At 44.3% G+C, this 26718-nt stretch overlaps 1 protein-coding gene across 2 annotated transcripts in view; it reads right to left on the bottom strand.

Moving 5' to 3' along the window:
* Window positions 1–26718, bottom strand: part of XPO5 (exportin 5) — a 50755-nt gene that overhangs the window by 490 nt on the left and 23547 nt on the right. For both annotated transcript variants that reach the window (XM_045866933.2, XM_045866932.2), the window contains 16 exons: window positions 25335–25376; window positions 24917–25006; window positions 23977–24176; window positions 23324–23423; window positions 22303–22484; window positions 8276–8376; window positions 6224–6320; window positions 5329–5465; window positions 4357–4454; window positions 3729–3775; window positions 3227–3324; window positions 2108–2170; window positions 1249–1331; window positions 672–779; window positions 401–538; window positions 49–213 (listed from right to left, as the gene is read on the bottom strand). In XM_045866933.2, the coding sequence (XP_045722889.1) occupies window positions 49–213; window positions 401–538; window positions 672–779; window positions 1249–1331; window positions 2108–2170; window positions 3227–3324; window positions 3729–3775; window positions 4357–4454; window positions 5329–5465; window positions 6224–6320; window positions 8276–8376; window positions 22303–22484; window positions 23324–23423; window positions 23977–24176; window positions 24917–25006; window positions 25335–25376 (1749 nt within the window). The remainder of the gene's footprint in view (window positions 1–48; window positions 214–400; window positions 539–671; window positions 780–1248; window positions 1332–2107; window positions 2171–3226; window positions 3325–3728; window positions 3776–4356; window positions 4455–5328; window positions 5466–6223; window positions 6321–8275; window positions 8377–22302; window positions 22485–23323; window positions 23424–23976; window positions 24177–24916; window positions 25007–25334; window positions 25377–26718) is intronic.

Below are 26718 nucleotides of genomic sequence, written 5' to 3' on the forward strand. Positions count from 1 at the left end.
GCCGGTTGGGAGCACTAGCGGAGGCATTACGGGAGGCGCGTGACCTACCCCGATGCAGCCAGCAATGAGGCGTTTGAATTGGTCCTTCCGGCGCTTGTCAGCCACTTTCTGCAGAGAGGGGTTCAACAGCTTGCAGTCAAACTGGTCCAGAGAGTCCTTCTGTATGTCCGGGATCTGTTCCATCACAGCTCTGATCTCCAGGTACCTGGGACGCTGTGGAGTGGGGGTCTATAAAACTACGCCATGGCGCAGGCGGGGCCCTGCCGCCTTTCCCATCCCCCGCCACACCCATGTCCCCAGGCGGCACCAGCTGCCGACTTTTATGACAGCCCCACTGCCCAGGAGCAGGCCCCGAGGGCCGAAGCTGCAGCGCACCCGGCCTCCCTGCTGTCTGACTCACCAGTGCCTCGTAGATCTGGAAGGCCAGGTGCACCAGGGAAGCCATGCAGCCATCGTGCTGCCCGTGCGTCTGTAAGCCCTTCAACACGCTGGTGAAAAGCCACGTGACAGCATCTGCGAGCAGTGTCCCTGACAGCACCTGGGGACACAGCTGTGCTCAGGGCCAAAGAGGTACCCTCAGAGAGCCCCAGCAACCCAATTCTTCCAACCGAATGAATCCTCATGGCCCCAGCCTCTCGTAAGGGGTGAGGAGAAGGGGTGATTAACCATACTTGTTTGAGCAGAGGCCAGCAGAGCTGGGTGGTCGTCCTCTGGCAGGACAGAGTATCCTTCCAGGCAAGGGAATTGAAGGCTGTAATTAATAGCGCCGTACAAACATCCTAGCGGGAAAGGATGAAGGATTACAATGAGAAAATGAACACAATTTTCTGAGTAGGCCTATGCACGAGGAGCTAGAGTTTTCATAGGTAAACAGGAACGTGATAAAAGCAGCTACTGAAGACAAGCTTATTCCCTGTGTATCAGGCAGTCAAAAAGAAGAAAAAACAATCCATACAGAAGAGAAAACCTATGTGTAAGGAGACCAAGCTCAGGCCGGGGGGGGGGTGGGGGGGGCGCGCTGAACACCATAACATGCCCGTGTGTTTTTCTGAAAGCCTTTGCCCATGCCGGCATGGGAGACACCTTGACCTTTCCCACTGTTTTCTGGGGGCTTTAGGAACCAGGAACTTAACCCATATAAAGTGGCATTACCCAAAAGAATTCTTTGATGGCATCACAGGCTGAGAAAAGTGGAAGCTGGCGCCATACCCGGAAAGCAGAAAAACCTCCCCTGCCCCCTCTACCCACCTCATGCTTCATTAGACATTTGCCCAGGTCTGTAAGCTCCGTCATGGTGGAGGGGGCGACCTCTGTGGCCATCATCTCTTCATCTGTAAGCAGAGAGCAGAATGTTAAGCTCCATCCTTTCGGAACAGAGAAGAGCAGGCCACCACGTAAGGGAAAGCTGAGTACCCCAGGTTGACTTGGAGCAGTCCTGAGACAGCCCCCCAGCTGCCTGAGAGGCGCAGAAGCCCCTGCCCATGGCAGGTCTAGAGATGCACCTGGCTGAAGTTTGAAAAATAGCGGGAAACAGGAGATTCTCTGAACAGTTACTCAAAAAGCTGCAAACATTGAGGATCTTTTGTGGTTGAAGTATTTGAAGACCCCACTGTAGCAGGCACTGACTTAGTTCCTGGGGATGTAACAGGAATAGGATGAAGTCCCTTCCCTGATGGGAGTTTACATCCTAGTTAGGGAAACAGGGAATACATGAAGTAAAACAATGTCAGGCAGTGTTAAGTGCTATGAAGAAAAACAGAGCAAAGGTGGAACACAGAGTGGCTGGCTGGGGTGGCTAGTTTTTCTAAGTTGGTCATGGAAGACCTTTCAGAGGTGACATGTGGATGAGGCAAGGGGACAGGCCATGGATACAGCTGGGAGAAGAGTTATTCTAGCGGAGGAAACAGCAAGGGCAAAGGCAGTCCGGTGGGAGTATGCTGGAGGAATACAGCAAGAGGGCCAGCAGAGAGAGAAACCATGTGGAAATCTCCCCTAGCGCAGACTGCTGGGGAAACCATTTCTACACGAGCTGACCTGGATACAGAAGGGACAGTATTTCGGAGTCTAACGGCAGACCTCGGGAGGGCCACACAGCAGGCTCACTTACCATCTCCATCTGTAGGGGGTGCAGTACCATGGTCAGCGCTTCTCTTTGAAACACAGCACACGGCTAAAGCAAGAAAGTGGGGTTACTGGGCTTACTGCCACCAGGTAACAGCCACCTCTGGCCAACAAATCCCAAACGGTCTTCAGGGCAGATGAAGATGGGGGAAAGTGGGGCACTGTCCAGGCACAAAATCACCTTCATCAGCAGAAATAAAGGTTTGACCAGACTGCTCTGGTCCCCTTTAAGTTCAATTAACTAGAGGGAAATGACAGAATTTTCTGAGAGTAGGTGACCAGGAGAGAATGGCTGATATGGATTTGGTCTGCTATGGATCGCAAACAAATGAAATGACCGAAAAAGAAAAAAGAAAATTAGCCACCTTCATGCCCAAGTTTTAAAAATTTTCCTTATTTGGGGGCGCCTGGGTGGCTTAGTCGTTAAGCGTCTGCCTGGCTCAGGTCATGACCCCTGGGTCCTGGGATCGAGCCCCGCATCGGACTCCCTGCTCGGCGGGAAGCCTGCTTCTCCCTCTCCCACTCCCCCTGCTTGTGTTCCCTCTCTCTCTGTGTCTCTGTCAAATAAATAAATAAAATCTTTAAAAAAAAAAAAATTTCCCCCCTATATTTTGACAAAACTAGGAAGTTACTCCTACCATTAATCCAAATTTCTCCTGCTATTTTAGACCATTCCCGCATATTCTGGTCTTACAAACACAATACAGTTTACAATTCATAGAATGTCCTTAAGTTGATTTAAGGACTACCTGGGCTTCTACCTAGTTAATTATTTCTTTTTTTTTTTTTTTTTTTAAGATTTTATTTATTTGACAGAGAAAGACACAGCGAGAGAGGGAACACAAACAGGGAGTGGGAGAGGGAGAAGCAGACTCCCTGCCGAGCAGGGAGCCCGATGCGGGACTCGATCCAGGGACTCCAGGATCATGACCTGAGCCGAAGGCAGTCGCTTAACCAACTGAGCCACCCAGGCGCCCTAGTTAATTATTTCTTAATCGATCTGTCAGTAATGCTGTAAACATGCCTTAATGGGATTGGGTGAGTAACCAATTCTTTTTCCAGAAAAAGTCTTCCCTACTACCCCTACGTCCCACATGCCACTTACTGATTAGGTCCATGACTTCTCGGGTTAACATCCTCACCAGTTGTTCTTCTAACATCTCTTGAGACTCTGGGTTGTCATCTGTGGTGTCATCTTCCCCACTGCAGGAAAGGAGGGGGCCAAGTTCCACGGGAGTGCAAAAGAGGGAAGGACAAGGAAAACAGTGACCCTAACCAGACCCTCTGTGCTCACTTCCTTCTCCTGGCTTCCTTTGGTCTACATTCCACACAAATGCTGGGAATGGGACAACAATGATCCACTGAGGCAGACATTATTACTTGACTGTATCCAGTTGGCTAGAGGTACTGGATCAAAATCCAAAGTGGGTAAGGATGTCTCAGCACCCTCCTCAGGCAGCTGAAGATCCCTCCTATAAAGGCCTGACCGGAGTATGCCTAACGGTCACAGACAAGCAGGCTCCCATCTAGGCTGAGAACGGCCATAACCTGCTGCTTTCTAGCCCTGAACGGCAGCGTTTTCCACCAAGAGATGAGACGCTCCTTACCACAGCAGGCTCCTCTGGTTGATGACTTGCCATTTCTGGGAAAGCCTCTGGGAAAACAAAAGGGAAATAATGCTGATAGTGGGGAGGAGGTTGAAACAGATAATATCTAAGGTCCACTTCATGATTAGAATGAGCCGAGGAGGATTCTAGGTCTCAATGACAGAGCCCTGGGAAGCCCCACAAGGTTAAACCAGCAGATGTGGTTTCTAGAACCTCTCCCATGCCCATGACGAGGACAGGGTATCCTATGCTTGGAAAGAATCAAAGATACTCTAGAATTCCCAGGTCTCTCTGGACACTGTTCTCCACCTAGCTGGTCCTTTTGCTTAATCCCACAGTCGGGGAAAGAGACCCAGGGAAGGCACTCCCCTGACCACCTCTCCTCAGTTAACTGGAGGTCAGGAGCAGAACTGGAGTCTGCAGGTCTTCATGGGCAACTGAACCAGTTTAGTTCTTGGGAGGTGCTCAATCCGCTGCAGCAAGCAAAGCCTGCTGTGTTGGGACCGCTGCACGGACCTCTGAACAGGGCCAGGAGACAACACTTTCAGGAACTCCTGACTTGCAAGACTCATGAGAGGCCAACCTGCCTGAGGGTCCTCTTTGCTCCCTTTTCTGACCAATCTCTTACCATGTGGAGGTAGGTGAAAAGAGGTCCAAGGATTGGAGACACCAGGGCTTCGTAGTGCTCCGGGGGACAGAAGAGCACCAGAGGCTTCACAAAGACCCATGGGGCGGTGGGTTAAGAAGTTTTAGCACATGAGCACAGACCCCTCTCATTCTAAGGCACCCCTCTCCTGCCACGTAGCAGGATATGTCCATGGGCAGAGTCAACCCCCAAAGGACCTGCAAGATGCCAAGGACATTCTATGTTAATAGACAAAAATCCGGGGCTCCTGGGTGGCTCAGTCGGTGAAGCATCTGCCTTCGGCTCAGGTCATGATCCCAGGGTCCTGGGATCGAGTCCCGCATCGGGCTCCCTGCTCAGCAGGGAGTCTGCTTCTCCCTCTCACTCTGCCCCTCCCCACCACTTGTGCTCTCTCTTTCTCTAATAAATCAATAAAATCTTAAAAACAAAAACAAAAATCTTCAATCTCTTTTCCAAAACCCCGGGCTGCTCAGGAATGGCTACTAGGCTGCACATTACAGACACTTATTTGCCCAGAAGGAAAAAAAGAGGAGGAACGCTCTCCTTTGCTAGTCTCCTTATAACTTCAGGGAAGAAAGATACTCTCAAAAACATTTAAAGAAAGAAAAAAAAAAGAGTCCAAATGAGAATGAAGTATGAGAGGAAGCACCCAACAGGATGTAGAAGAGATTAAAAAACCAAAAAAACCTTTATCTTTCCTATTTCCAAGAAGTGGGATGATCAAGATTTACCCCTAAGGAAAACACTTTCCAGCCCCGCTGGCCTGCCTTCCTGTTTTTCCTGCATTTCCGCCAATCTTCTCGTCCACTTCCTGTGGTTATCACACAGTTGGATAAATGATCCCATCTATTCCACCTGCTCAGCTCTGTCTCCTCTGGTGCCTGAAAGCTGCTCCTGTCTGCAACCCTCCGGCCCTCTGGGTTTTGGGTTATCTAGGGACTTTGGAAAGGATATGAAGCATGGGTCTGAGTCGGTAGTCAGGAATATTGTTCAAGTTGACAAAGGCCGAGCTGAGGAGCTGAGTAGCAAGGTGCTCCACAGTGTAGAAGTCCTGCTGCATGGAAGGACCCGCCTTCCCGAGAATATGGAAACTGTAAGGGAAAATCACGGCCAGTGACAAACCTCACCTTTGTCCCTGCCAGCCCCGAATGCCCCAGGAATTTCTAGCCTATGCTAAGACTTCTCAGCTATAAAAGCAATTGCATTTGGTTCGTAAGAGACCTTCAGCTCAATCAGTAACGCACCCCTCACCCGCCTTTAAGGGAACTTGATAGTAGATTTAGCATGTTTTTAAAGAGAGATGTTGGCACCCAAGATCAACAGTAGCCTTCATTACTTCATAAGCAATATGGATTTACAACACAGTCTCTTTTGGTTAGCCTGGCTGACCGGAGCACTGGGTGAGTGAGGACAATGTCTGGGGTGTGGTGTGCTATGGGAGGGCCGGTTACCTCCCCATCCTACAACCAGGACCCAAAGACAAAGTCTGGCTAGCGGCCTTCAGAGTCCTATTCAAAGTAGCTGAGTAGTGAGGGCTCTGAGAAAATGCAGCCTCACTCACTGGATCTTACACTGTGGTCTCAGCATTTTATGCACCGGAAGCAGACAAGTTAGGCATAAAATCTCAAGTCATGGCTAGGGCGGAGACACATATGACAATTATAAAAAAGCAAATGCAAGAAAGCCAGCCAATTCATTTCGGTGTGATACTAGGATCATTGGCTTCCTGTCAAATTTTGGCCTCATCTTACCTGTACACTAGACTTCTACATCAGAAGTCCTATCCATGGCATTCCTATACTATGCGTGCCTAAAAAGAGATTAGAGAGAAACAGCATTGGTTTCTTACCAGTTTTCATAGAGGGTGCAGAAGAAACGCTGCATTCTTTCCAAGACCGTTTTGTAGACAGGAGAGTCATTCAGTTCCAAGAGAGGTTGAGGTAAGCCTAGAGAGAGAGATGGGTCGGGAACATGCTCTTCTGCTGCCAAGGGTCTTAACCTGCCAACACCCTACGGCAGGCAGGTGAGTTTTGGGGGTGGGGGTGACAACTGCCGTAAATGCGAAGCAGCTGGCCATGTCTTCTACCAGATGGAGGTGCTAAGAGCCCCCCTTGAGGTGACCGCTACAACAGTGTTTTGGTAGGGAAAGGGTGAAGCTATTTCAGTACGCAGGACTTCAGGCCAGACCTGGGCGCTCCAACTTTTTGCCTGGGTTTCTTCAGATGGTACTTGTACCAAAACACACGGTGACAGCTCAAAATGCTCTCTCCATAAAGCACCAGGGATGCCCCCCTCCCTTTTTAAGTTGGGGAACCTCTTTTTCAAGCAACATTTTATGCAAAAGCCCAATACGTAAAACAGATCATAATGAAACCCACTAATCACAGTATGACAGAGATCTGTAAGATCCAAAAGATCTATTTCAAGTCTTGCTCATGGCTGGAAGCTGACAGAGGGAACTGTTTGTCCATTCTAGTATGTTTTGGGCGAACATCTATTTCTATGGCAGGAATTCCTGGTTTAATTTGAATAACTGAATGGCAGGGTAGGGGAGCGGGAATGGGTGGTGAAGCAACAGCTATTTTTTATAGTAATTGCAAGACATTTCTTGGAAGTTCTATTTTTATTATTTTCTGTAACCTTTAGTGCACTGATGCCAAAAGGAAAAGGCCCAGGACCGTGCAGGCCGAGTCAGACAGACACGAGCTCCAGCAAGGCCAACTGACACCCTTCTTTTCAGGAATGTCACAGCCGAGGAATGCTCACTGGCCTGCTTACTCACAGCCAGGCCCAGGCAGAGGTTATGGCTGGGAACGAAGAGATACTGTGGAGGCTGTGATAGTGAGCCAGCACAAAGCTCCAGAGATGCGTATAGGGTTTAGGCAACTCTGGACGTCTCTGGCTTTAACTTCTGACCACTGCCTCGCTCTGTGTGTTCCAGCCGTGTGGGACATCCCCCTCTATTCCCTGGATACACCTCTTTCCTGCATGCCGCAGCATCTTGTACCTGCCTTTCTGTCTGCCCAGAAGGCTCAACATCTTCTCTTGCCCCCAACCTGATGAGCTCCTTCCTACTTATCCTTCAAGTCTCTACTAGGAGGCAGTCCTCTGACTCCTCTCCAACATGGGTGATGTTTCCCAATAAACACATGGCCACTTTCCTTCCCAGCACATATCACAGGATTGCATAATTATTTGCTAATGGGAAAAATGAGTTAAAGCAGCATTCGAATCAAGGTAACAACTGGGAAACATGGTTTAGAATCTATTCCTTTAAGATTTTTGATTATATACATATAATATATTGCTAATTAAAGATATTTGAGCTTAACTACTTTTAAGATTTATTTATTTGGCAGAGACACAGCGAGAGAGGGAACACAAGCAGGGAGAGTGGGAGAGGGAGAAGCAGGCTCCCCGTGGAGCAAGGAGCCCAATGTGGGAGTCAATCCCAGGACCCTGGGATCATGACTTGAGCCAAAGGCAAACGCTTAACAACTGAGCCACCCAGGCGCTCCAAGATTTATTTATTTAAGAGCTTAACTGACTTACCACTTTTTTTTTCATATGTGAAAGCAGGAAAAGTCTGCTAATATCCTTCAGGTCAAAAAGACCATCGTTTATTTATCATCTAAAGGCTCTGACACACCCCTCTACCTGGAAGGGTTAACAGTGCAGAGGGGGGTGGCAGAGGGGAACAACTGCCTTGGAAGACCCAAGATAATGAAGTCAATGCACTTGTTCCTAGAGACTCTGTAGGAGCTCCACACAGAAACAGGCAGTTGAGGTGGTGCCAGGCGAGGAGGAGGTGACGGGTGACATGGGTACCCCAACGCTGTTGCGGGAGTCCATTAGAGCTAAGGTAAACTTCAAGGAAAGAAAAGAAGGTTAGATTTCTTACCTAAAATTGCAGATTTCTCCGCTTCAAGCATATCCAGAGCCTTTGTGAAAGGCTCTGCCATCTTGGCCAGCATTTCTGATGCATATAAAGTATTGTGAGTTCTGCAAGAAACAAGGATGCTATGTGAACTTTTCCTAGTCAGCTGCAGAAGGAAAGAATGGGTTTCATCCCATAATTCAGTGATACTACACATCCACATAGATGGATCTCCTGGCCAACACTACTCCCCACAGGGTAAAGAAAATAAGATACAAATACTTAAATGTTTCCCTGGAAATGGGAATAGACTATTTGGCTGTATAGTATTCAACACCTAAAAGCATCAAGATGAGAAGCAAATCCTGAGACAGCTGGATGATAGCACAATCTAAAGCCAGAAATGGAAATTCTTTTTTTTTTTTAAAGACTTTTTTAAAATTTAATTTTTTAAAAGATTTTATTTATTTGACACAGAGAGAGCGAGTGAGAGAGCAAGCGAGAGAGAGAGAGCGTGCACAGCAGGGGGAGCAGCAGAGGCAGAGGGAGAAGCAGGCTCCCCGATGAGCAGGGAGCCCGACTCAGGACTCGATCCCAGGACCCTGGTATCATGACCTGAGCTGAAGGCAGATGCTTAATGACTGAGCAACCCAGGCACCCCAAGACTTACTTAAAGAGAGGGAGAGAGAGCCTGTATATGCCACGCATGCGAGTGGGGCAAGGGGCAGAGAGAGATGGAGAGAGAGAATCCCAAGGCGACTCCAAAAGCCCAGGGCAGAGCCCAATGCAGGGCTCGATCCCACGACCCTGAGGATCATGACCTGAGGGGAAACCAAGAATCAGATGCCCAAACAACTGAGCAACCCAGGCACCCCAAAAGGGAAATCCTCTTAAATGTGAGACAATGCCTGGGCACTCCCAGTTTGCAGATTGCTGGTGAGAAAGGAGGAAATGTCAGAGGCTCTGTGCTTTCACAGGTGGGGGAACACAGCGGGTAATGAAATGCCCTCACTTTCAGATGTCTGGTATTCATTCTAAGAGCCTGGACCCTACAATGCTCTGACAGTTGCTTCTGCCTCCTGGAAGAAGAGTCACAGTTCCCAACAGAAGACCAAAATGCCTTACCTGAGCAGTCCCTGGCTGTGTAGAACTAAGGAGCAATGACTACGGACCTGAGCTACCTGCCATCCACAGCTATCAGCCCCTCCTCCTGCCCACAGCAATGGCACCACCAACAATCTACAGCCAGAGAGTGTAACTACCTATTTTTCGTTTAAAAGTTAATTATAAAACATTTCAAACATAGGGAAAGTTACAAAAAAATAAAAATTGTACAAAATACAAAAGTTACAAAAAAGACACCAGCAGGGTTAAATATTTAAGATGCACACCGAACAGATCATTTCAGACCATGCTTATTTAAATTAAAAAACACTCAACACTTTTTTTTTTTAAATCTAACCATGTACAATCAGTACAATCATTTCAACTTTTAGAATGCCACTTAATTAATTCTAGTTAATCTCCCCACCTCCCTGAGGGCTAGTAAGTTCGTTCCCTCTTCTAGGAATGAGCTTTTCTGCAGAGTTCTTGTGTACACGTGTGAGTTTCTCTATGGTGGACAGAAACACGTAGAATTGCTGGATACTTGTGCTTTGCAACTCATGTGCTGCACAAGTCTTCTAGTCTGTGGCCTGACTTGCTTATACTAATATTTCCAATAGGCTTTGTGCCCCGTTTTTTCCATTGTGGTAAAATACATATAACATAAAATTTCTCACTTTTAAGTGTACAGTTCAGTGGTACTAAATACACTCAGACTGTTGTGCAACCATCACCACTATCCATCCCCTATTTTTTGTCTTATAAAACTGCAACTCTCTACCTGTTAAACAGTAGCATCCCATTCCTCCCTCCCCCAGATCCTGGCAAGCACCATTTTACCTTCTGACTTTAGGATTGTGACCATATTCAGCATCTTGTGTAAGTAAAACCCTACAGGATTTGTCCTTCTGTGACTGGCTTATTATCATTTAGCACACTGTCCTCAAGGTTCATCCATGTTGTGGCATACTGAAGAACTGTCTTCCTTTTAAAGGCTGAAAGATATTCTACTGTATGTAAATATCACATTCATCCATCAATGGACACTTGGGTTGCTTCCACTTTTTTTTTTTTAAGGTTTTTAAGCAATCTCCATGCCCAATGTGGGGCTCAAACTCACAATCCTGAGATCAAGAGGCCCATGCTCCTCCGACTGAACCAGCCAGGCACCCCTGCTTCCACGTTTTAGCTAGTATGAATGATGCTATGAACTTGAGTGTATAAATAACTCTTGAGACCCTGCTTTCAATTCTTTTGAGAACCCAGAACTGGAATTGCTGGATCATATGATATTTTTATTTTTTTGAGGAACTATCCAACTGTTCTTTGCAGCAGCTGTCCCATTTTATATTCCCACAACAGTGCACTCCCACAATTCTTCTTAGTGTCTGCTTGATAGTGACCCGCATACTCCTTAGGCTGTTACCTTCTCTTCAGTCTTTTTTTTCTGTTCGTCAGCCTCATTAATTTCCATTGTCCTATCTTGACTTTAAAAAAAATTATTTATTTTTAGTAATCTCTACACCCAATGGGGGGGCTTGAACTCACAACTCCAAGATCAAGAGTCACATGCTCCTCTGACTGAGGCAGCCAGGAACTAACTTTCTTCTGCTCTGGAAATCTGCCTTTGAATCCCTCTAGTGAATTTTCATTTCAGTTATTGTACTTTTTCAGCTCCAGAATTTCTTTTTGGTTTCCTGTTAGGTTTTCTATTCCTTTTATAGATATTTCCATTTTGTTCACATTGTTTTCTTGACTTTCTCCACATCTTCTTTTAGTTCTTTGAGCATTTTTAAGACAGTTGTTTTAAAATCTTTGTCTAGGGATCCCTGGGTGGCTCAGTTGGTTAAGTGTCTGCCTTTGGCTCAGGTCATGATCCCGGGTCCTAGAATTGAGCCCTGCATGGGGCTCCTTGCTCAGCAGGGAGCCTGCCTCTCTCTCTCTCTCCGCTCCCCTCACTCTAATAAATAAATAAAATCTTAAAAAAAAAAAAATAAAGTCTTTGTTTAGGTGAGCCCGGGTGGTTCAGTTGGTTAGGCATCTGACTTAATTTTGGCTCTGGTCATGATCTCAGGGTCGCACTGAGCATGGAGCCTGCTTAAGATCCGCCCCCCCCCGCACCCACCCTTTCTCTCTCAGTCAGTTATGCATCTGCTTTCCACTCAGTCCGTGATCCCAGAGTCCTGGGATGGACCCCAGCATCTTGGGCTCTCTGCTCAGTGGGGAGTCTGCTTCTCCCTTTCCCTGCTGCTCTGGCTTTCTTATGCTGTCAAATAAATTAATGGAATCTTAAAAAAAAAAAAAAATTCTCTCCTTCTTCCTCTGCCCTACCCCCACCCCACTCGCGAATGCTCTAAAAATAAATAAAGTCTTTCTCTAGTAGGCTTGACATTTAGATCTTTTTCAGAGATAGTTTCTGTTGATTTATTTTTTTCCTTTGAATGGGTCATACTTTCTGTGCATGCCTTCTGATTTTTCGTTGAACGCTGGACATTTGAGTCTAATGATGTGGTAACTCTGAAAATCATATTCTTCTTCCCCATACTGATTTTTTTGATTGTTGTAGGCTGTCTCTGGGCCAAAGATCCACTGAGGTATAAACTCAATGTTTTCTCAGGTCTTTTCTGAGCCTTTCCCTGGGTATGCACAACCACTTTTTAATTATCCCCATATATGCAGTTGTTCTGGAATGCCCTAAACTTTATTTATTTTTTTAAAGATTTTATTTATTTATTTGACAGAGAGAGAGATAGCGAGAGCAGGAACACAAGCAGGGGGAGTGGGAGAGAGAGAGAAGCAGGCTTCCCGCTAAGCAGGGAGCCTGATGCGGGAGTCGATCCCAGTACCCTGGGATCATGACCTGAGCCGAAGGCAGACGCTTAACGACTGAGTCACCCAGGCGCCCAAAGATGCCCTAAACTTTAGTCTGGCTCACAAAAGGGGAAAAGTTGAAAAATGAAAGGGGACGGGGTAAATGGCCTTTTAAATCTCCTGAATGTTACTTCAGCAGGAGGGGAAGAGGCTTGCAACAATGTCCGTGTCTGCACTGGTGTGATCAGAAGTAGCAATCAGTGATCAGAGCACAGATCTCCAATATTTGGTGAACTGGGGCCTTTTTGCCCACCCTGCTTCTACAAGCTGTGTGCAAGCTGCTCCAGGAACATGTGCACAGCTGCCTGCCAAGGGGCTGGGGGCTAGGTAGCTGCTACTGCGCTAAGAGCCCATACTGACTGGAATTACCCACAATTTACCATTCAAGTCTTCCTGTGGAAGTTGCAAGCCTTCAAGATTCCAGAGTTCCAAAATCAGATTCTGCCAGTACAACTGTTAATCTAGATGGGGTGACAGATTCCTAGTGCTTCTTACTCTGCCATCTTCCTGGGCTTTAGTTTTAATGCAAACGTACTGACCTTCACCATGGTTTGTTCTTCTTGTGTCTTAAGAACTCATTCACTATCCTGATACCATAAATACAGTCTAGGAGTCTTTAGTGTATTAATCTATTTGAAACTTCTTTTTCTGTATGATGACAGGAAGGAATCCACTCCCCCCCACCCCATCCGAGAGAGCCAACTGTCCCTGCATGATGTGTTAAATAATTTAGCTTTCTTTTTCACTGACTTACATTACTTCGGTCATTACTTCTGTCCCAAATCAATCTGTCACACACACCCCAAGAGTCTACCTGGACACTTTTACCATTGCATTGAACCCATCATCACCTAGGAAAGATTTCTACTAAAAAATGACCAGTATCAGATTAATTTTATAGACCAGGAGTTAGATAGTATATACTGGAGACTTAACCAGCCATATGCTTTCTCTCCTGAATATGCCACTCTGCTGCTGAAGCACAATAGCAGCCATAGGCAATAAGTGAATGAATGGGCAAGGCGTGCTCCAATAAAACTTTATTTATAAAATATGCAGAGACCCATACTTGGCCCTTGGGCTGTGGCCTGCCAACCCCTGCTCTAGATCTAATTATTTGTAAGAAATATAAACTAAAGTAGACTAAGTTAAACAGTGCTATGGAGATGCAATCAGCAAAATCCAAACTAGGGGAAACCGTACAAGTACAAACCTAGTTTTTTCACCAAATAAATTGAAAAGAAGACAGGGCAACTAACAAATTTAGACATCAAAGACATCTCAAACACTACGAACAGACCGAGTTTGGATCCTGAGTCAAACAAACAAACAAAAAACACCTAAAATATTTTGGTACTATTTGCACACTGATGGGACATTTGGTGATGTTAAGGAATTACTGTTACTATTTTAAGATCTAACGATGGATCGGTAGTTTCTTTTCTTTTTCCCAAAGATTTATTTGTCAGAGAGAGAGAGAGACAGAGCAAGAGCAAGCGCGCATGCGCAAGGGGGCGCAGCAGGCAGAGGGAGAAGCAGGCTCCCCACTGAGCAAGGAGCCCAATGCGGGGCTCGATCCCAGGACCCCGGGATCATGACCTGAGCCGAAGGCAGACGCTTAACGACTGAGCCACCCAGGCGCCCCTGGATTAGTAATTTCTTATTTGTAATTTCTACATCTGTGTTTACAAGTGCTTTTATGCCTATCTTGTCCTCTTTGGCACTGTCAATGTCTAGTTTTGCCTCCTCTGTGGAAGACGGTATGAACTCCTTGTCTTACTGACAACTAAGCAAACGTATTTTGCCATTCATCTGTTTAAGTGTTTCAAAGAATAAAAGTAAATTCCTTTTTGATTAGTAGCATACTTTAGGACTAGATTTTTTTTTTGTTTTTAGCCGGCCTGACTCTTAACTGGAGGGCTATGTACCATCTTCGGGAATCAGATGACGCATATTCTTATTCCAAACCACATTCTGACTGTTCACCAGTATCCCACTGGAATTAACGGGAATTCATAACCTATTTCCTTCTACAGTCCTGAAATTACACTGTACCTTCTCTCATTCACTCGTCTCCGTGATTCCAAAAGGCTGTGTTAAGTTTCCTGACCTGGGTTCTCGTACTTCGGAACATTGTTACCAAACAACTAGCCTTTGCTAACGTGAGGAGGCGGCGCAAACCAGGGCCTTATGGAGGCCCCCTCCAAGCTTTGTCTCGTTCACAACAATCCTCTGGGGGTTGGTGAGCTTTATTCTCCCCATGTAACAGATGAAAAAAGGAAACTCAAGTAAGGTTGTTACTTTGAGTAGCTGCAGCACAGTAGTTGCCAATGATTTTAAGAGACCTTTCTGGGGGCGCCTGGCTGGCTCAGGGGGTAGCGCCCGAGACTCTTGATCTCGGGCTTGTAAAAGTTCAAGCCCCGCATCAGATGTAGGGATTACTTAGAAATAAAACCTTAAAAAAAAAAAAGGAGAGTCTTACGTGTTACTCTTCTAGGAAATGAGCACAACCTTGGGGGCACAACTGCATCAAGCAGCAACTCAACAATGCTATTAGTGTGTGTCCATGCCCATGGCTTAGTGACGCTAGGCCACATCTAGGCTCAGGGAGCTCAGATAAATTAAATAGCGACCACAAGGTCACAGCTAAGGACGCAGTCTTCTCTACCCCTGCCTTGGTACAGGAAGAGGGCTATGACCCTAGTGTGCATATGTATCAACCCCCACCTTGTTTTTTTTTTTTTTTTAAGATTTATTTATTTGAGAGAGAGAGAATGAGAGACAGAGAGCATGAGAGGGGGAGGGTCAGAGGGAGAAGCAGACTCCCCGCTGAGCAGGGAGCCCGATGCGGGACTCGATCCCGGGACTCCAGGATCATGACCTGAGCCGAAGGCAGTCGCCTAACCGACTGAGCCACCCAGGCGCCCCGCCCACCTTGTTTCTAAGTGTGCCATCCTCTTGCTCACCTTTGCTCATGCTGTTCCCCTCACCTTTCCTCTTCTTTGCCTCAATTGGCTAATAAACCTTCAGACTTCAACTCCATTGTTACCTGACCCTCCATTCTCTCCATCAGAGTTAAATGCTCTCTCCTCAATGCTCCTGAAGGCTATTTAATGAAGCCATCAAAGATTTACCTGCTATCCTATGGTTTACAAAGGGTTTTCAGAGCAATGATTTCATTTGGTTTTCACAAGAATGCTGTACGTTAGTAAGAACTGATGTTTATTGAAGAAACACAAAGTCTAGTTTTGATATTAAAATAAAGCAGCCTTAGAAAATGGCTGAGATTTGAGAAAATACCTCAAATAAATAAATAAAATCTTAAAAAGTATATACAATTCAGTGCTATTTAAGATATCACAATGTTGTCCAACCATCAGCTCAACTTTTTTTTTTTAAAAAAAGATTGATTTGAAAGAGACAGTGAAAGAGACAAAGTGTGCACGCACGTGCGAGCATACAAGCTGGTGGAGAGGGAGAAGCAGGCTTCCCGCCAAGCAGGGAGCCCAATTCAGGACTCGATCCCAGAACCCTGGGATCATGACCTGAGCCAAAGGCAGATGCTTAACTGTTTGAGCCACCCAGGCGCCCCTCAACTTTTAATATGTGAAACTTCAGGGAAGTTCAGGGAAGGACAAGGGCCAACGGCAGGTCACACCCTCCATCCCCCACCCCATAGTCATTAAGTAGGAACAGTTAAGTAGCAGCAGTTAATCTCCATTTCTCCCTTCCTCCAGCTCTGGCAACACCAATTTACTGTCTCTACGGATTTATCTATTCTAGATATTTCACATAAATGGAATTATACAATATGTGGCCTTCTGTGTCTGGCATCTTTCACTTAGCATAATGGTTTTGAGGTTCTTCTACATTATAGCATGTTAACAATACTTCATTCCTTCTTATGGCTGAATATCTGAGTTTAAACTGATTGGCTATTGTGATAGAGTGCAGGCAGAACATTCGTCAGCAAGTATTTGTGTACCTGTTGGCAATTATTTCGGGTATACGTGCAAGAGTGGAAATGCTAGGTCATGTGGTAATTCTATATATATATTTTTTTAATTTTTTTTTTTAAGATTTTATTTATTTATTCATGAGAGATAGAGAGAGAGGCAGAGGGAGAAGCAGGCTCCCAAGGAGCAGGGAGCCTGACGCGGGACTCGATCCCAGGACCCTGAGATCATGACCTGAGCTGAAGGCAGACGCTCAACCATCTGAGCCACCCAGGTGCCCGGTAATTCTATATTTAAATTTCTGAAAAATTAACCATTTTCTTTTTTCCATAGCAGTTGAACCATTTCACGTTCCTCACCAGCAATGTACGAGGGTTCCAGTTTCTCCTCATCCTTGCCAAGTTATACAATTTTGGGGGTGGTGGGGGGCAGGAGGTGGTGAGGCATAGAGGGAGAAGGAATCTTAAGCAGGCTTCACACCCAGCATGGAGCATGACACAGGGCTCATTCTCACGACTGGGATTATGACCTGAGCTGAAATCAAGAGTCAGACGATTAACTGACTGAGCCACCCAGGTGCCCCATAATTTTGTTTCTTTTTTAAAGATTATTTATTTATTTGAGTGAGCGAGAACACGAGTGGGGGGAGGGGTAGAGGGAGAGGGAGAAGATACTGGGCTCAGTCCCAGGACCCTGAGATCATGACCTGAGCCAAAGGCAAGCACTTAACTGACTGAGCCACCCAAGCACCCCATAATTTTGTTTCTTAAAAAATTATTATTACTATTTATTATAACCATTCTCTTGGGTGTGAAGTGATCTCCTGGTTTTTATTTGCACTTCCCTAATGTCTAATGATGATGAGCATTTTTTCATGGGCTTGTTGGTCAGTTGTCTATCTTCTTTGGAGAAATGTCTATCCAAGTCTTTTGACTGGGTTTTTGATTGGGCTCTCTATGACTATCCTTATGGCAGCACCAAATTAACTTGATATCTGTAGCTTTGTAGTGAGTTGAGATTGAGAAGTTTGAGTCCCCTAACTTTGTTCTTTTTCAAGGTTGTTTTAGCTTTCTGAGGCTCCTTACAATTCCATATTAATCTGAAAACCCTACTTTTCCAGTTCTGCAAAAAAGTCCATTGGAAATTGGAATTTTAGTAGGGATTGCATTGAATCTGTAGTTTGCTTTGGGTAGTTTTCCATCTCAACAAAATTAAATCTTCTAATTCATGAATATGGGATGCTTTTCCCTTTAGATTATTTTTAATTTCAGGAATGTTTTGTAGTGCTCAGTGTATAAGTCTTTCTTATCCTTGGTTAAATTTATTCCTATATACTTTATTCTTTTGATGCTATTATAAATGGAATTATTTTCTTCATTTTTTTCTGGTATTATTCATTGCTAATGTACAAAAACAACTGATTTTTGTATGTTGATCTTGTATCTTGTAACTTTGTTAAATTTGCTTATTACCAGTAATATCTTTTTCTGTGAGTTTGGGGGATTTTCTATGTCATTTGTGAATGGAGATAGTTTTACTTCTTTTCCAATTTGGACGCCTTTATTTCTTTTTCTTGCCTTAATTATCCCTCTGGGACTTGCAATACACAATGTCGAATAGCAGTGGAATTGGGCATCTTGTGTTTTTGTTTTTTAAAGATTTTATTTATTTATTTATTTGACAGAGAGAGACATAGCAAGAGAGCGAACACAAGCAGGGGGAGTGGGAGAGGGAGAAGCAGGCTTCCCGCCGAGCAGGGAGCTCGATGCGGGAGTCAATCCCAGGACCCTGGGATCATGACCTGAGCTGAAGGCAGACGCTTAGTGACTGAGCCTCCCAGGCGCCCTGGAATTGGGCATCCTTGTCATGTTACTAATGGTAGGGGAAAAGCTCTCCATCTTTCACCCCTGAGTAGGATATAAGCTATGGATTTATCATAAGAATCATTTTTCATGTTGAGCAAATTCCCTTCTACTCATAGCTTGCTAAAAGTGTTTTTATCATCAAAGGGTGTTTAATTTAGATTTTTGTCAAATGCCTTTTCTGTGTCAATTAAGATGATCAGGTGGGTTTTTTCCTTTGTTCTAATTATTAATATGGTGTATTACACTAGTTTACTTTCATGTGCTGAAGTACTCTTACATCCCTGGGCTAAATCCCACTTGTCATGGTGTATAATCTCTTAATCATGCTGTTGGATTCAGTTTGCTCCTATTTTGTGAGGCCATCCAAAACTCTGCCTTAGCCTTTACCTACACTGCTGTGTGGAGGCCAAGAATTGGTAAAAGGACCCACTTACTTTGAAAAACTGCAATTTGCCATCTATTTTTAGTTTCTTTTTTTGACAGAGAGAGAGAGCACCTGTGCACAAGCAGGGGGTAGGGCAGAGGCAGAGGGAGAAGCAGACTCCCCGCTGAGCAGGGAGCCCAATGTGGGACTTGAGCCACACTTGAGCCACCCAGGCGCCCCTGCCATCTTTTTAGTTTCTAATTTAAGTCTTTCTTGGTGGTTTGGGAAGATGGCTAATACTATGAAATGATCTCTGATAAAATCAGTTCTTACTGAGAAGAAATTCAGTCTTAAATCTGACAGGGAGCAGACAAGCTGTTTCTTTATCCTTTAATTTTAAGTGTGATTGTGACCTCAAGATATAATTTAATGAATTTAAAAAACAGGTATTGTTAACACATCCTTGGTCAAACATCCCTGACACTACAACAGAATCTTGTATTCCTTCTGGGCTCCCCTCTCCTCCTGCTCAAGAAGATGATGGTACCCTGGGGCTCTTTCTCTAACTCACAAGCAGTGGCAGGAGGACTCAGAGTATACATTGTTTCAGTATCTCTGATTTCTACTCAGGAGCTTGTAGCAGGGACATCCACAACTACTAATGTTTAGGCTCCTAAAATATCACCTTTCCTGACACACCTGCAAGGCAGGGTTCTGTGCTTCCACATTAAGAGAAAACTAGTTATTGCTCGGCAAAGAAAAAGACAACCAGGTAATAAAAGTTCCAAGTTTTACATGGTCTGTACCTATGTGAAATATTCTCAGTAATAACAGCTGAGTATAATCACTATGCTAAACCAGAGTTCACACATATAAGATTTCAATAAAATATATAGAGGACATACAGATACAATGTAACAAACTTCAAATTAACAGAAAAGCTGTTATCATTCTAAACAGACGATGATGACAATGCACCTCTTGAGAACCCGAGTTCTGCTCCCCACATCTGTCCTCCATCTGACCCCCTAGGAACATTATCCAACAGAAATATAATATAAGCCACATAAGCCAATTAAAATTTTCTAGTCAGGGGTGCCTGGATGGCTCAGTCGGTTAAGCGTCTGCCTTCAGCTCAGGTCATGATCCCAGGGTCCTGGGATCGAGTCCCTGCGTCTGGTTCCCTGCTCGGCGGGGAGTCCACTTCTCTGCCCCTCCCCCTGCTCCTGTGTGAGTGCATGTGCGTGCGTTTGCGCACTCTCTCTCTCAAATAAATAAAATCTTTTAAAAAATAAATAAAATAGGGGCGCCTGGGTGGCTCAGTCGTTAAGCGTCTGCCTTCGGCTCAGGTCATGATCCCAGGGTCCTGGGATCGAGCCCTGCATCGGGCTCCCTGCTCCGCAGGAAGCCTGCTTCTCCTTCTCCCACTCCCCCTGCTTGTGTTCCCTCTCTCGCTCTCTCTCTCTGTGTCAAATAAATAAATAAAATCTTTAAAAAAATAAAAAAAAATAAAAAATAAAAAATAAATAAAATAAATAAAATCTTCTAGCCAGCCAAGCTTAAAAAAACAAAAACAGGTTATATTAATTCTATTTAACCCAATGCAGCAAAACAAACAAAAAAACCCAAAAAACTTCAACATCAATATAAAAATTATTAACAAGGTATTTTATATTCCTTTTGTGTACTAAGTTTTTGAAATCTGATTGTATTTGACACTTACAGCTTATCTCATTTCAAACTAGTCACATTTCAAGTGCTTGATAGCCAGACACATGTGGCTTGTTAGTTATCAGACTATCTGTCAAGGAGTTAAAACTCACAGCTCCAATACCCAACTGCTGGGAATGTAAATTAGTACACCACTTTAGAAAACTATTTGGTTCTATCTGTAAAACGGAAAATATGCATACCTCATGAACCAGGAATTCTACTCTTACATGTAGGATTCTATTCCAACCCAAAAGAAATTATGCATGCTCCAAAAGACATTTACAAGAATGCTAACAGCACCATGGCTGCACTATCTGTAACAATAAAATGCTGGAAACTATTGAAAAGTCCACCAATTCTTTTTTTTTTTTTTAATTTTTTTTTAAAGATTTTATTTATTTATTTGACAGAGACACAGATCTTCCTTAGATCTATTTGTGCCCTTACATTATCCTTCAAGATAAAAGTTACTATAAAAACAAGACAAGACTCTAATAGCTCCAGACATACATTATTCAAAGAATCAAACTGCTCCATAACTGTGGTGAACATTTTTCAAAATATCTTCTGATTGACTTCGGGATTTTCCAAAACACTGAACTCTTAGAAAAGTAACAAGATGGCAACCATATATTCTTGTGGTTTCGCCCAACCAGGAATGAACTTTCTTTCCGGGTCTGGGTTCCCACCACATGGACTCTGGCCACAAGCCTAAAAAGATAGTATGTTGCTACCTGATTCCATCACTTCCACTTTTCTCTAAGCTACAGAAGAACCTTCTGGTTTTAAAAACATCAATATGGAAGCAAAAATTTTCTTGACTTAATATTTACTATCCTCTCAATATGCAAACCATACTTCTTTATTGAAATGTCTTTCTTCCTTTTGAAATCAGAACAAAATAAGGCCCTTTTCCACAGATCCCCAATGACCACTCTTTCAGACACTCCAGCTCTGCAGTTTGGTCAACCTTAACTTAAACCCTTGGATTCTTAAGCTGATGATCTAGGGAGTCTGCTTCTCGTACAGTGTCCCAGGGACATGAGTAATTTGGTTCGCCCAGTTGAGATGCTGCTCTTCCACCCTGGGTAAGAGGCCAAAACCCACTGGAACAGAGCTCTAACCTGTAACTCAGAAATACTGAGAGCTTAAGAATCAAGGGGCACCTGGGTGGCTCAGTCAGTTAAGCGCCTGCCTTCGGCCCAGGTCATGATCCCAGGGTCCCGGGAAGAAGTCTCGAGTTGGGCTCCCTGCTCTGCGGGGAGGCTGCTTCTCCCTCTCCTTCTGCCCCTTCCCCTGCTCGCTCACTCTCAAAATAAATGAATAAAATCTTTAAAAAAATTAAATAAATGAAATAAAAAAGAATCAAACCTTGCTTTGGCCAGTTAAGAACTGAATTCTAGCCACTGCCTACTCTTCTCTGTAGCGTGTCCCTGAATCATCAAACACCTCAGGTAACGAACAAGTGTAGGCCTGGCCCACTTCCACTTGAATACATTAGTTCATGTGATTTTTAACAGTGACTCTGAACCTTTAATGTAAGCACAAACCACCTGGAGATCTTGTTAAAAATGCAGATTCTGACCTAGTATGTCTGGGGTGGGGTCCCGACTCTGCATTTCAAACAAGCTCTTAGGTGATTGCTGCTGCTGGTCTGAGGACTCAGCTTTGAGAATTAAAGACCTAGGAAACGGAGGTGGAACACGTATCATGCCTTCCTTGGGCATGATCAGCCACTGCATGTTTGGTCCACTGGCAGGTAGAGTTGTTATTGATAACTTCAGATGAGCTCATCTGAATATCAGAGAAGCACCACTAAGAAAGCAACTGTCCTGCTCCCAATGAACAACTCCTTTAGTGGCAAAAATTTGGACAAATAAAACCTAAAGTAAAAAGTAGGGATAAAGTATAAGGAAGTAGGAGAGGAACACAGAGAAGAGGCTCCAAATGAGAAAAGCCATTTGGGGATCAGCCGTCATGTGTTCACTTGGAATGCAAGACTTAACGCGAGTGAGGACTACTGTTATTTTTAAAAAAAGGGACCCCAGTCGAGAAAGAAAGAAGAACTAATCCCTCATTTACTAACCACTGTGACCTGAAGAAATATCAACAGATTACACTTTTGAGATTCTTAAGGTAAAAAAAATAAAACAACAGAAAACCATTATTTCAACTCACCTTATAAGGGCAAGCAAATTGTCAAGAAGTTTCAGAATCTGTTCTGTGCAGGGGTTACGGAAGATTGGATTTCCACTGGGCGTATAACCCACCACGAATCCCCCAGCTTTGGCTTCTTCTAGGTCAGTGGGCCAGCAAGTTCGTTTCACAACACCCAGAATGCTATATACACAAAAGCTCATCTACAGAAAAACGTAGAACAAAAGGTAAACATAAAGAGGAAGAAAAATCAAAAGTGTTATTACACATATGCAAGGTTATAGCAAATGTGATACCACAGGCCAGAGAGAAGGAAAGGACCCCACCCCATCCTGTTCCTTTTAGGGTCAGTCTAAGAGGGGTCCTTTCATTGCCATCTTCTGCATCAGTGGTAGGCTCTTTAAGTTTCCTTTACATGAAGCTGTCCTTCCAAGGGCTGCAGTGACCCTCTTGCAGGATCCCAAGGAAAAGGTGGCCTGGATGCTGCTTCACAACCAAGTGCTTAGACCGCCAACATTTCGTCTTGTTTTTGGCTGACCTTGGACCCTCCAGCCTGTCTTGACACCTCTTGCCATAATCCTCACTCATGGTACTCTCAACCAACCTACTACTTGCCAGGTTAATTAATAAGACTTCTGCCATACTGGAGCCAGGAAGAATGCTTATTTGAATAGCACAGAACTGAAGAATCTCAGGTTTACAAGTTAGACCACCTTTAGGACACTACATGCCAGACAGCAGTGGCAGGAAGGACGCACACTGCTGACCCAATTCCTCATTATACCTTCAGTTTTCAGAGCTATTTGGGGATCCTTAAAGCCAAAATAATGACTTCAAAGAAAAGACCATCTGCTCTGCTGTGGGAACTAACTCAAGAATTCAAAACTAAAGAAAAGGAAGGAGAAACTTAGGGAGGTGGAGACTCCCAGATTTCTCACGCACGCAGGAAAAACATAAATCTGTAAGAGACTCTACAAATGGTTAACACCCTACTCCTACCTGCGGCCACAGAGCGCCCCACTCCCAGGAGAGGCTTACTCACTCGTGCGCGGTTTAGACCACAGGGATCCTCCGGGCCTGGGTCACAGCTCTTCCGATCGGCGCCCACATAGGCAATAAAAGCATCAACATCTGACAGCACTCTGAAGGTTGGAGTGGGAAAGACGAGTCATACCATGATTTGAAGCACAGACAGTTTCTTCCACAAAAGCTAAAAGCTATGATTATTTGGCCCCAAAGAGCACTTGTTACGGCTGAGAGGAATTTAATCCTACTGCCTGCTGTCATGTGAAGGCTGAAACTTCTCTCCCCACTTCTGAAATGTCATTAGCAAAAAGGATGCAGGCTTGAGAATGCTACATGGGCACAGTGAGTGTGTGACGCCTACTTCGCGTGGCCCCTGCTGGCCGTGCTCATGTGTCTACGCGGGCCGGCACTACAGTACAGACACTGCAAGCGCTCTGCGGCCTCCCAACCGTACTGCCCACCTCTACTCACTTCTTCCCTCTCCCTACACCTCGGAACTCAAGATGACAGTCTCAGCGATTAGACTAAAAGACTGCTTTTGGAGAACTTCAGAGGTCACGATGGGGCCGTCACACCTTGACATCCTTACACTGCCACCCGGGGCAGCTCTTCAAATGCAGAAGGGGTGCTCCAGTGCAGTGAGGGTCTGGGGCAAAGGCTCTCCTCTACCTGTGCATGTCTTCAGAAAGCCAGATGCTGGCCACTGGTGCCATCAGCTCCTCTAGGAACACCTTCTGACGCTCGTAGTTCTTGAACTGGTTGCTAATGAGAACCAGGGCTTCCATGAGGGCACACTTCTCCATTTGTGTCAAGAGTAACTCATTGGAGAGGAGTTGTTTCACATGGTTATAAAGCATGTCAAAATTGGGCTGCAGATTACAAAGAAAAAAACCCAAAGGTGGTGAAGGTCTGATTTTTAAGGAGAGGTGGGTCACTCAAGGAAGGTGGAGAGAGAATCAAGGCATTCCTAGGAAGGTCAGGCCTATAAGACTGTCACTTAAGTCATTTAGTTAGAATGTTGTTCTTTTGCCTAAACAAGTAAGGCAATTTAGGCAGAAGGTGGTTCTTGTCTCGGGTGTTTGGGTAACTGTACTGTCCCATGCTACAACTGTGAAAACAACAGGTCTTTTTTTCTATTTCAGTTTTATAGTATATTCACAGACAAAGATTCGTTTGTTTATATATGTTAGGAGACACGTAACTGCTGTGTATTCAGAGAAGAAATTTTTGACTAACTTCTAATCTGGAATAGTGCTAAATTTCCTATAGAAACCTCCAAAAAAGGTTGGGATTTGCATCTGGCTTCTCTCAAGATTAGGCACACCATTTGGCAGTAAACATCACATAGGAAAGATGTGTACACTGACAGGAAAAACTTGGTCATCTACATGGAAAAGAACTACTCATTTCGAAGGAATATATTTGCATTTTTAATTCCACTACTAAGTAGGAGAGGAAGAAGGCATCAACTCAAGAATGCTTATTTGAAGCAAAGCTATAGTTCCTAGTTTTCTATTTATGTGAGGTATAATTAGGGCTGGATTTACAGAGGAATGTAACTAAACTTGACAGGTCTCAGTGGCTACCTGGTTTGAGGCCAGCAGCTTACCAGTACGAGCTGGGGGTAGTCACGACAAGTCTTGATGATGGAGGAACAAGCGTGTCTCCTCACATTCCTCACTGCCCGGGTTCTGGGGGCCTGGGAAGACATAGTCAACAAACCTGGAGCCACTTTTAATAAAATTTACAGATGCTGCATAGAACACATAAAATACTTCCTTCAGAGGCAAATTCACAATTTTCACAATGTGGGAGTTTAATGGAGTGACACTTATAGTCACCATGAATCCACATGTTCACTGTTTTCGCCTTAGAATATCTCTGGTACAAAACACTATATCATGTGACCATCTCCTGCCTTTACTAACCCCTTTTACCTATAAAAAAAAAATCTAGACTTAGGTGTTAGGCATTCATACTTTTGCTCTCCAAAAGTTAGGATTTGTTGGTTGATTTAATGGTCTTACCTTACTTTCTTCAACAGTTTCAAAAGTGACAGATGAAAATAGCTAAGGGTAAGAAAGAAAAAGTCACTCATCAGGACCAAATGCATAAAATGCTTTTAAATAGTAGCTTGCATCAAGTTTCCAATAAAATCTCGAAAATAACAAAAGGGTTTTCAATTGGTGTTACGAAGTTTCAGATGCTCATTTTCTCAGAGAACTCTACAAGAGGCTTGAGATTCACAACTTTACCATCAAATATTTTACAAAGGCGGAGGTCACAGAATCCCCGAACAATCCAAGCCATCAGCCGAACACTCAGCCATCGTGATACCCTCTCTGATTCCACTGTGTCACTTCTCACGGACTTTTTTACCTAATACAGCATGACTACTGCGCTAGTCACCAGGATAGAATTATACTCTAACAAAGGTCTAATCAAGAAACCCAACGGACAGACGCCTGGGTGGCTCAGTTGGTTAAGCGTCTGCCTTCAGCTCAGGTCATGATCTCAGGTCATGAGCCCCTCGTTGAGCTCCCTGCTAAGTCTGCTTCTCCCTCCCTCTGCCCCTCCCCCCATGCACTCTTTCTCTCATAAATAAAATCTTAAAAAAAAAAAAAGAAAGAAACCCAATAGATATTCCCCAGTTCTTAAAGAATTCCTGTTGCAACAAATGAGTCTACCTTTTTGAAGTTCTACTGACCTTTGTAACACAACATTTTCTCATTTCTCTGGCTATATCTTTATTCTTCTTTGGAGAATTCTCATTCTTTGCCCGCCCCCCCCATGATGATAATCCCCAGGGTTCCCTGCTTGAACCACATGTCCAACTCTACATACACATCACCCTCTTTGCTAGGGCTTCACCTCTGCTCTAGGCACTTCTATGATGATGCCACCTTAATATTGTAATTTTCCAGACTCTAGACCTTTAACCTCAAATAGCCAATTTATTATGAAGCATCTTCTCGTAGATATTCTACATACACTTCAAATGTAGTATTCCCAAACTGAACTCCTCCCTCCTTCCTCATTCTTACCAATTCCATTATTTTCATTCAGGTAGTTCTCTACTATTCACCTAAACTGGAAACCCAAAAATGATCCACACTAACCATTCCTTTTACAAATCCCCTTCGAATAAACTGAGAGCACATTGATACCCTCTTTAGGTATTCTTTTCCACTTCTCAGGATACTCGTCTATTAATTATAATGCCACATGGGTACAACAACTGTTTATGTAATTTTATTTCCAAACAGAACGCCTGTAGGGTAAGGAAGGATAATAATCCACTCTAAGTACTGAATAGTTGATGAATGAATAAATGACTGTTTATCAGCTTGTCTCAAAGACTCTCAAAAACAATCACAAAAAATAATTAGTTCAAAAATACCCAAAGTTTAC

This window comes from Mirounga angustirostris, unplaced genomic scaffold, assembly GCF_029215605.1.
Source record: "Mirounga angustirostris isolate CCGP_5_RB_7025 unplaced genomic scaffold, mMirAng1.0.hap1 SCAF_8, whole genome shotgun sequence".
In the NCBI taxonomy this organism is placed as follows: Eukaryota; Metazoa; Chordata; class Mammalia; order Carnivora; family Phocidae; genus Mirounga; species Mirounga angustirostris.